The 11,303-nt window shown below is 43.3% G+C and overlaps 1 protein-coding gene across 2 annotated transcripts in view; it reads left to right on the forward strand.

The window, feature by feature from the left end:
• The first annotated feature begins 2,632 nt into the window (after positions 1–2,632).
• cblc (Cbl proto-oncogene C, E3 ubiquitin protein ligase) overlaps positions 2,633–11,303 on the forward strand; it is a 36,123-nt gene continuing 27,452 nt past the window's right edge. For both annotated transcript variants that reach the window (XM_083661183.1, XM_083661184.1), the window contains exon 1: positions 2,633–4,013. In XM_083661183.1, coding sequence (XP_083517309.1) covers positions 3,637–4,013 — 377 coding nt within the window. In that variant the 5' untranslated portion in view covers positions 2,633–3,636. The remainder of the gene's footprint in view (positions 4,014–11,303) is intronic.

Here is an 11,303-nt window from a genome sequence, read left to right on the forward strand (position 1 = left end):
TTTACCAGGCTAATAAATTAAAAATTATGCTTTTTAAATGATAGCACATTACTTTATTTGATTTATGATTCAGTGGATGAGTTGCAAAGTGATTTCTTTTCTCACTTATTCAAAAGATGAAATTATTATATAGAGCAATTGTATGTATTAGATAAGTTTTTAGTTAGTTTTTGTGTTTTGTTGGTTTTTCCTTTGTGTGTCTAAAGGCCCAATTATACTCTACGTTAAAGACGGAGACGGACAGAGCCTTCTTTTTTTTCAATTCAATTCAATTCAAAAAACTTTATTAGTCCCGCAAGGGGCAATTTAAGGCATGAATACTGCAAACAAGCTGTACTTTGTACACATCCAAAAACAATACAAAAAACAAGACAATAAATACAATAAATGGCACTGATAAAGCAAGATCCCTGATTACAATGTATCCAACACCACAAAGGAATATAGATGTCAGATCAATACAAATTAAATTCAGTCAATACAATCCAGTGCATATTATACTTGTTCAAGGGTTCAAATCAAATCGTCAAGGTGCAGACTTAGTCTAGATAAACTGACCATTTCTTGTACTGTGGCTGTTCACCAGTCGAATGGCCTCTGGAACAAAACCAAACTTCCTTCTGTTTGTTTTGCAGGCAGGCTGTCTAAAGCGCTTTCCTGATGGCATTAAATCAAAACAGACATGAAGGACATGTGTGGAGTCATTGATTATCTTGTGCGCTTTCTTGAGCACTTGTGCACTATTAAACTGTACTAGGGATCTTTGTGTTTTGCCTATAATTTTAGAGCTAAGGTTGACAACACCTTGCAGTCTGTTCTTGTCTTTTTGACAGAGGGATGAAAACCAGCAGATAAATGAAAATGTTAAAATACTTTCAATAAAGGAAGAATAAAACGTGGCCAGAATTCTCTGGTCGACTCCAAAGGAGTTTAGTTTACGAAGACAGTACAGACGCCGATGAGCCTTTTTTACAACAATATCTGTATTGTCACTGAATCTCAGTTTGTCATCAAACACAGTTCCCAGATATTTATAGTTCTGGACAATTTCCACATCAGCTCCGTGGATGGTTGTTGGAGCGATGTCTATATGTGTTTTGGTGAGATTACCATTTCTTTGGTTTTGGACACATTTAGATCCAAAAGAGAGCGATCACACCAGTCTACAAAGTCTTGTATTATGGGTCCATGTGATTGGTCTGACTGACTGACTTCTGTCCGTACTCTGCGTTCATTTCGTGCGTTTTCTGTCCGTCATCTGAAAGCTTACGGATACGCATGAAACGCAGCAGAACCACATACACACTCATACATTTGACTCTCTACTGCCCACTGGTGGATGTATTGCTTAACATGATACCAACGTGAAAGACGCAAGGAAGTATGTGGGCAGTGACGATTACACCGTTTGGAACGGACGCATCTATTTACCTATGAAAATGGAGTATAAATGAGCCATTAGTGGTTGTGGTAGCATGTATGAGTATGAATGATACAGATATGTATATTTGTAAATAATGTGTGTATGTGAATATAATGTATTTTCTGAATTGAAGTATTGTAAAATATTAATGTGGACCCCAGGAAGAGTAGCTACTGTTTCCTTACAGTAGCTAATGGGCATCTAAATAAACAAACAAACAAAGCACATAACATCCAGTTCATATCTATAGTTGATCAAATGCTAACTATAGCTCCACTGTATAAGAAACACTGATTCATTTAAGAACTTCACATCCTATGCATTTGTGATAGTGCTGTATATAAATATAGTGTATAAATGCATTGTGTAAGTTGGTCCTTCATGCTGACAGTTGGCTGGAGATGATGATTCTAGCTGTTTTTGGGAGATTTGGAGTTTTTGAACTTTGACCTGCGGTGCTGTGGCCTACACACACATCCCGTCTCTCAGCACTCTGCATCTATCTGTAAACATTCTTACGCCCTCAATAGCACTCTCACACGCACACACGCATGCACGCACGCACGCATGCATGCACACACACACACACACACACACGCACCACACACACACACACACACACACACACACACACGCACGCACACACACACACACACCCCAGACCCCCCCGTATACACACACCCCACACACACGCACACCCCCCCCCCCCACACACACACACACACACACACCAGACCCCCCCCCCGTACACACACACACACACACACACACACGCACACACACCCCCACACACACAGACGCAGAGCAAGATAAAGGCTTATGCATGTTCCATGCAACCTCTGCCTTCCTTCATAGTAGCATCTTGAGTCCACACCTTCTCTATCTCTCCCTCCATCTTTCTCTCTATCTCTATCTCTGTCTCTGTTTCTCTGTTCTGTCTGTCTACCTCTCTCTCTCTCTCTCTCTCTCTCTCTTTCTCTCTCTCTCTCTGCCTGCCTGTCTGCGACGTGAGCAATAGAGCAAAGAAAACAAACCTGTTTGTCTGGCTGCAAGCAGGAAACCCATCAAAGTGCGCACAAAAAGAAGAGAGAGAGAGAGAGAGAGACAAAAGAGAGAGGGAGAGAGAGAGAGAGAGAGAGAGAGAGAGAGAGAGAGAGAGAGAGAGAGAGAGTGACATCAAGAAAGAGAGAGACAAAAGAGAGAGGGAGGGTAGCAGCGACATTTTCACACAATGACAGAGAAGGTGCTTCCGCTGTGGCTGTGCTGCTGTGAGGAGCCGTCGCAGCCTGCTGGCCCTCAGATAGGTTCTGCTCAGATAGGTTCTGCTGTGAATGCTGCTGAGCAGAGTGCTGCGCTCAGATAGGTTCTGCTGTGAATGCTGCTGAGCAGAGTGCTGTGCGCTCAATAGGAGGCGATACTTCCCAGGCTGCGTATGAGAGCCTGAAAGGGTGAGTGAGTGGGAGTGTGAGAAGAAGGGAGTTGTTGGATGGAAGGAGTTGAACTTGTTTAGAGAGAGGGTGAGCAGTTGTGTGTCAGTTGCCGAGGAGCCCTCCCTGCCTCTCTCCTTATAGCTCGTTCTCCTGCTCAGCCTCTCCGCTTTTGGCTGATCTTCACATTCTGGACTATGTGAAAGCAAAGGCTTCGCACCTGTAAGCTGTTTTGGAAGATCTGACCGAAGAGAGTGAAGGTATGAACATCTGACATTTGTGACTGTTTTTGGGTGGAGGTGCTCAAGGCTTGTGATGCATTTTGGAAGATGCTCTAACCATGCATGCTCTCCCTTTGCTGGATTATCTCATGCTACTGGATTATGGTTTGGATTACCAACGACAGATGCTGTTGAAGGAAGCGAGGATGTGCACTTTTCAACTCAAGGTGACAGCTCCCAAAAACACTGGTGAGGACAACACATGTCAGCTTAAACACTCAAAAAACTCGAGCCGCCGTCAACACTCTGTTCAGCAGCGACATCAATATCTGCTCATAACCGCTTATACACACGCAGACACAAACGCACACTGCTAAAAAAAACTGAGCTCTCGTTGTCTTTAACCTACAGACAGAGCGGGACCGCCGTTATTTACGGTCACCAAACTGCCCCAAACACACAGCCTGACTGACATTTGAGGAGATTTTTCGGATCATATCACCCTCAAACAACAACACAACACAGCCTATAGGCCTCGCAGCCCAGAGCTGCTGGACAGCTTTAGATGATGGCGACAGCAGGCTCAGGAGCCCCCAAGAGCCTGAAACCCAGCTCCCAGACCCCCAGCAGTGCAGACCGGCGGATGGTGGAGAAGGCCCTCAAAAGACTGGACAAGCTCCACCAGCTGTGCACCAACCCTCGGCTGGGCCTGAGGAACAGCCCTCCGTACCTGCCCGACCTGATCTCCGAGACGGCCACGCTGCTCATCCAGGCGTGGGAGCCGTACCGAGCGTCCAGGCCGCCCGCCGGCCAGCCGCCCCGCGGGGACGAGACGGAGTACCTGAGGGTCCACGTCAGACACCTGGTGGACAAGACGGACCGGGCCGTGCGGCTGTTTAAAGAGGGACGGGACAAGATGTTCGAGGAGACGTCCAACTACCGGTAAGAGGGCCCATGCCGCTGACACCTACCTACGCACCTTGCCGCTGACACCTATCTACGCACCTTGCCGGTGACACCTATCTACGCACCTTGCTGCTGACACCTACCTACGCAAGAGTGCGAGGCGTTGGCGGGGACTTTCACTTGGGGAACAAATGGTGTTTCCAATGAAACGCACAACAGTTCAGATCTGTAGTTATTAGTACGATCGATGGGTTTAATTCCAAAAGGCAATTCATCTTCTGAATATTTTTGGGAAATTCCACACACATGATTCTGCTGTCCAAATTAAAAACTGTATTGCCCCATGACTTCATTAATAGCTAATAATATGCTACACTTTCAGGCCAGCAATCATTTTCAAAGAGTAATATCTGTCATGGTGGCATATGCCGTATATCTCAATTCAGAGGGAAACTCTTCTGTCTTAATGAAAGGCTAATGTCGGTGCAGCCATTTTATTTCCAAGCCTTACTCAACTCTCCTCCAGCAGAAGAATTCCCCTGTAGCCTGACGTTCCCTAAGATAAATAAACCAGCTGTGGGGTCGGGGAGAGGCCACACACATCCCACATGTCTCTCTCCAGCACCATGGCCTTTAGACTCAGCTCATGGTCCTATGAGATTTACTCTTGTGTGAGAAGCCCAAAATAGTTTTGTATATTTCCAATCGTGAATAAAAGAGATGCCATCACTGAGTAAATCATACGGAGTTTGACCCCTGCGTAAAAAAACAAAATGAAACTAGATGACACTCGGTTCAGCGCATAACTTTGCCATCGCATATACAATTGTCAAGATGTGCCAGTTCTGCATGTCATTTTCCACCAAAAGTTAATCATTTTCTTCCATGCCCCATTTCCATCTTGTTTCACATCAGATTTTTAATCCAGTTTTTAAGCTTTTAGCCAATTATAACAACACCATGATATTTGTTCAGTTGGGAATAGGGCCGCCCTTCTACCAGTGGAGCAAGTTTTAGAAAAATTGAGGGTGGAACTGAGCTGTCCGGTGCCCCCATTCTGTTTGAATGAGCCAATCATGGAGAATGTGTCTCTTCTTCTTCTCATATCTAATGATATAGTAGGTAGGGGTGCTCCAAAAAATCGATTCTTGAAAGGATCGCGATTCTTAATGCCACGGTTCCTGGATCGATTCCAAACTCCCAAGAATCGATTCTTCTTTGCACCTGAACGCAACATGCAAGATACCGGCTGAATAAGTGTCCAAATGTTCATGTCATTTGTGTACTGTACTGCCACGGTGCCACCACCTCTTGCACTTAAGAACTCTGGTTAATGTATTCCCCCCAAAATCTATAAATCCTTCTCAAAGTCTACAGATCCCCCCCAGCCTGTAAATCCATCTTATCTGAAGAACATAAGGGGGGAATTCCCCCCTAGTTTGCAAAATGAATTTAGGCCCTGACTGTAATACTTCAGAAGTTGAATTTGAAGTTCAGCATTAATACATTTGTCATTTTTTGTCTTAGATTTACCTTTGTGTGTTATTGCAATATAAAAATACATAATTGAGAATCGATTCTAGATTCTGGAATCGAGAATCGTTGGAATCGAGAATCGATTCTGGAATCGGATCGTGACCCCAGGAATCGGAATCGGATCGAATCATGGCTTAGCCGGATCGGAGCACCCCTAATAGTAGGCACACAAAGTTAGCTTGAATCCGTTTGGATGTTATACGCCTTTTTGGGAGAAGCCTCACCCTTTAGTCCAGGTAGGAAAGTGAATCAGTTCCGCCTACCTTTTCAGGTCAGTGCAAATCCATTCTGGAGTCCTACTGCTAACAGACAAACAACAGACAGAAGGGTGCGAAAACATGACCCCCGTCCAGCTCATTTGGCGGAGCTGGTGAAATAGGCTATATAATAATCAGAGAAAAACTGCAATGAATTTGTGTCGTCTTTTGCCCTGGAAACCAGCCAGTAAAACATCCCGTTCACACAGACTGTAAAAGAGAGACCAAAAATAACCATTGTACCCCGGCTGTACAACATGCAACACAAACATGTACTTCCCCAGTTCCCACATCAAATATTTTAAACATACAAGTGCATTTAGACTAAAATTATAGCACATTCAGTGAGTTTAAGTGTATATTTTGGGAGAGATAAATAGTCACTTTATATTTGGAGTGTGGGCCCCTGTTGGGACTACTAATGGCAAAGATGGAGAATGGGCCAAACCTGCGCCTTTGTGATGCTAATATGGTGAAACTGGGCGAAAGCAATGACAACGTTCACTGAGAGCAGCCATGGGGAGAGCGAATGTGTGGGAGAGAACACACATATCCCCATTGTGTGCGTCCACACAGGCCGTTCTATAGGCCTCGGATTCAGGAGGTATCAGCTTAAAATGGCAATGTACAAACACGTCTGTTTGATTTAGGGTCATGTGATACAGTTGTGTGTGTGTGTGTGTGTGTGTGTGTGTGTGTGTGTGTGTGTGTGTGTGTGTGTGTGTGTGTGTGTGTGTGTGTGTGTGTGAGGGGAGGATATACTGTACCAAGCAAACCTAAAAACCTAAATCTAATTTAGTGTTGTTAATGAACTGAGTATATTCGTAAAATGCTTATGAAAAGAGTTTTACTGGTTCAAACCAAACGGTTCAGCTAACGCTATAATCGGGAGAGACCATAGAATATTTAACTCGGACCAAAACGAAAAAATACAACATTGGGGGGTGGGGGGGGGGGGGGGTCTTCAAACCCGCATTTTTTTACGTTTTGGTCCCAGTGAAATGTTATGCGATCTCTCCTGTTTCTAAATATATCTGTACCGTCACATGATGTCACCAATGATGTCAGAATGCCTATGTATGACATCACTGATGACATCATCACTGATATCATCAGTGACATCATCACTGAACTATAGTCCCAGCCTTAGGGCAATCAGCCTTAGGGCAATTAATCTGCCCTAATTAAAAAATCTGGCTTCGTCAGGTGGTCCCCCGCACGGGTGCTCTTTACACCTCCTGAAAGTGTCAGCCCGATCTCACGTAAAACAGCATAGCTGTGGCCCGACACAATTCTTTAAACAGAGAAACAGAGAAACAGACAGTCCACATTGCCAAATTTATATTTAAGCAATATCACATGAGAGGGAGTGCTGTTGTTGGCTAATATCGGCTGTAGCCTCGTACCTACGACCGAATCACAGCAGTGCCAATATTAGACAACAACAGCATGGCCTCGAGTGTGATATTGCTTTTATACAACAGTTCTATTAAACAAAGCTGATTAAAAAAATGACAAAAAGCTGAGAAAATATATGATTTCTCTATTTATTCCTCCGCCAACAAAAATAGTCCCCTCAGCTTTCTGCTTTGCTGAAAATGTAGCCTAATCAGCCTAATTAACTGCAGGCTGTCTACTTTACTACTGTCTACTCTACAGCTGTGAAGCATTTTGTTGATTAGAGCAGCTGTGAAGTGGAGTGATCTACACACAGTGAAGTGCCAGTGCATTATCATGAAATAACGGCACTGGTAGGATCCCTCTTGTCCAATCAAATTGCCCGGCCGGAACTAACTGTTGTATAGATATACTGTAGATACATAGCTAGCAGCTGGCACTCTGCAAAACCGAATAGTGCAGGGATGATGTATTTTTGTAGGCTTACCCAGAAGTCTCTGCACTTCCTGGTTCTTTATGTGTAAAAGTCAATGGGATTTTGGTATGGGAATTTCAGTTAAATGTTTGAAATAAGGTCTGCGGTTAACACAAGTTTATGAAACAGCAAACTGTGTGTTCAACAAGATCATCTTCACAATGGAGGACCACTTTCATGACTTTTGAAGTGTTTTCTGAAAACTGTTCAAAAACTCATTTCTGCTTCAAAAATCATAAAAGGGGTCTTCGTCATTTGTGAGATTATAGCTGAACACAAAAGTTTGCTGTTTCATAAACTTTTGTTAACCGGACCTTTATATACACGTAAGAGCCGGAAAGTGGTAATATCCATGTCTTCCGGATAGTCCAGGCATTTTACGCAAATATGTGGGTCAACCTCACACTAATTGCAACAAAACCAAACTCAACTGATTTTGTATCCTCAATATGTCCTCAATGAAGGAAAAAAAGTGTTAAGGAAATGTATGAAGGGAAAGTTTTGAAAATGACCTAAATATGATGGTAGCCTATGGAAGCCTATGGAAGCCTTTTTTTTTTTTTTTTTTTTAATGTGCCATAAATCTCATCACTTATATCCTGTATGTGTTTTTTGCTTCAAGGAGAAAAAAAATATAAAAAAATAAAAAAATAAAAAAAATGTTAAAAAATAAAAAATAAAACGTTTTTGGTAGCATCATATGGGTCATTTTCAAAAATTTCCCTTCATACATTTCCTTAACACTTTTTTTCCTTCATTGAGGACATATTGAGGATACAAAATCAGTTGAGTTTGGTTTTGTTGCAATTAGTGTGAGGTCAAGTTACATTTTTACTGGACTACGGACTCATTCCTGCGGTGTTGCATGTCTCCAAGACAGCAGCACCCCCCTTGAAATGTGTGTATAAAATCAACTCCTGCCTAATGTAATTGGTATGAATGAATGAATTAATGAATGACTTTATTCTTGATAATGCACGACAAAGATCAAAGGGACATGACATGACATGAAAAGTGTGAACACTTGCTTCCATCATGGTTTCTGGTCTTCTAAAACATGACATACAATTACATAAAAACATCAGGTAGACAGTACAGATCAATCACGAATAAAAGGAACAAGAGACATAAGCAAAATACCATAATACCGGGAGACTCACATGTTACTCTAATTTGCTCAATAAGTATTTCTTCAGAAGGTTTTTAAAACCATTCAGAAAATTAGCAGACTTCATTTCATTAGGGATCTTATTCCACTCCTCTCCCCGCATATAAAGAAATGAACTTCTTCCTAATAAAAAAAACTTCTTCCTACTTTGCTCTTCAGTTTGGACAGTTTCAAATCATGGCTCTTGTGTTCATACTGGAAGTACTTGGTGAAGTGATTAGGACAAAGGTCATGTACTGTAATATTTTATAAACCATGATCAGTTTCAACTGTTGTACTCTGCTTTCTATGGGGAGAAATGAGATGGGCTAATGTGCGTTCTTGGGCTGAGGTCAAGGGTGACCCTCATTAATTCATTTTGGGCTTTTTGAAGCCTGTCTTTAGATGTTTGTGTGATGCTACTGTAGCAGGATAAACAGGTGTAGTCATAGTGACATTGATTTAAGGACGTAGCTAACGTCCTTATTGTCTTTTTGTCCAGGGACTTAGATATTCTCGCTAAATACTTTGTCTTTGAATGAATTCTCCCAGTGACAGAGAGGGCCATGGCTTCACTCGTCATACACTGATCCAGTTGACTTCCCAGATACGTTACACAACCCTTGTCTTGTAACATGACGCCCTTACATTCTACCCAACGGAGCAACTGGATTGATTCCTTAGTTCAGGGATACTCAACTTGCTTTGCCCGGGGGCCACTTTCGTGAAATGATCGGAGGCGCAGGGGCCAGTTAATAAACAAACAATATACATTTTTCTGTAGTGGATTGTAGGTTTTTGGGGTGTCAGCCAGAGTTTAGTCTGACCATGTTGTGCACACCGGATAGTTAGTTAGGTTAAGTTAGTTAGGATAAGTGCCTGGGTAGCAAGCAGACGCCAGTATTTGGCCAGTATTGGCAAGAATGACATGAACATTTCGACACTTATTCAGCGGGTATCTTGCATGTTGCGTTCAGGTGCAGTATACTTTTTTTTTTTTTTGCAATTCCATCGCGGGCCACACAGGGGGCGCGATTATATATAAAAATATATATAATTACAAAACATACAAAAATCATAGAAGGCAGACTTTACATGATAAATATAAAACCTTTATGACAATGAGGTAATTTAATTTAAATGTATTTTCGCGCTATGCAACTTATGCTTACTGTGCACAAAATCTCCCATCTGACATCCATTTGAACAAAGATATTATATGCGAAAAAGCAAGATCATGTTTTCATTGCTTCGTCTTTGGGGTGCTATCTTGCGCACAGAAGAAAACAGATTCAATTCTCACCACAGCCATGCATGCATGGGCAGTCATGTACTGTATCATTTCAATTGATTCATATGGTGGCTAGAGTTTACGGTTAACTGTTTCTATCAGTGTAGCCATGATCTTTTTTTTATAGATTTTATACCATCAGTTTAATCATGAGAGACTCGTAGGAAAGATTAACATACATTCACTAGCAAGGACCACACAAACAACCAGGAACGTTTGACCATTTATTTGAATGGATAATGAGCTCCGTCTCGGCGGAGTATATGGGCTCCATCTCGGCGGATCGTCAGTGGTTTGGGGAGGTTCGGCGGGGTCCGGCCTACGTCCGGTCTCCGGGGAGTCCAGCAGTCGAGCGGCTTCGACAGACCCCTTACTTCTAGTTACCTATGCAGGAAGACAGAATGACACCTGGGACGCTGTGAACGCTGAAGGAGTGCGTGCCCGTCCGCATGTCCTCGAGTGCCCACCGCCCGGGTTGGGTCGTCCAAAGGGCCTTTCTGTGTGGAGTTTGCATGTTCTCCCCGTGCCTCCCGGGGGTTTCCTTCATATAGGAGCCCCTTCACCAAAAACATGCAATATCCTGGTTGCTGATGTGGTTCCTCCTCTGGTCGTTAAGGGCGCCTGTTCGGAGGGAGGGGAACTGGTTGGAATAGCGTGATCCTCCCACGTGCTATGTCCTACCGGTGAAGCTTCCCCTGTCGGGTGAAAAGAAGCAGCTGGCTAACTGCCCATGTCTTGGAGGAAGCATGGAGCCAGTTTTCGGCTCTCCCCAGATCGGCAGAGGGTGGAGCAGCAACCAGGATAATTTTTTTTTTAAATAGCACTAATGGGGGATAAAAAATCGGATAAGAAATTGGGGGGGGAAATCAGGGATAATGGTTTGAGTGAATTGTCAGGACATGGGCTGACTTGACAGGGCGTGGGCTGACTGGGATTTTAAGCAAAATGCAGGGATAATGGGTTGTGCAATTTGTCAGGACATGGGCTGACTTGACAAGATGTGGGCTGACTGAGGTTTAAGCCAAATGCAGGGATAGAGGGTTGTGTAAATTGTCGGGATGTGGGCTGACTGAATTTAAGCAATGGCGAGGAGGCTTAAGGGGTTAAATGCCAATTGCCCGGGCATGGGCGGACCGTCACCAACGAAATGCTATAATGCTTCCTATAATCATGGAAGGAGGAATCTTTGTGCTGATAATACATGTATAGCAGCTCGCTCTGG

Source organism: Poromitra crassiceps, assembly GCF_964638095.1.
Source record: "Poromitra crassiceps genome assembly, chromosome: 26".
Lineage (NCBI taxonomy): Eukaryota > Metazoa > Chordata > Actinopteri > Beryciformes > Melamphaidae > Poromitra > Poromitra crassiceps.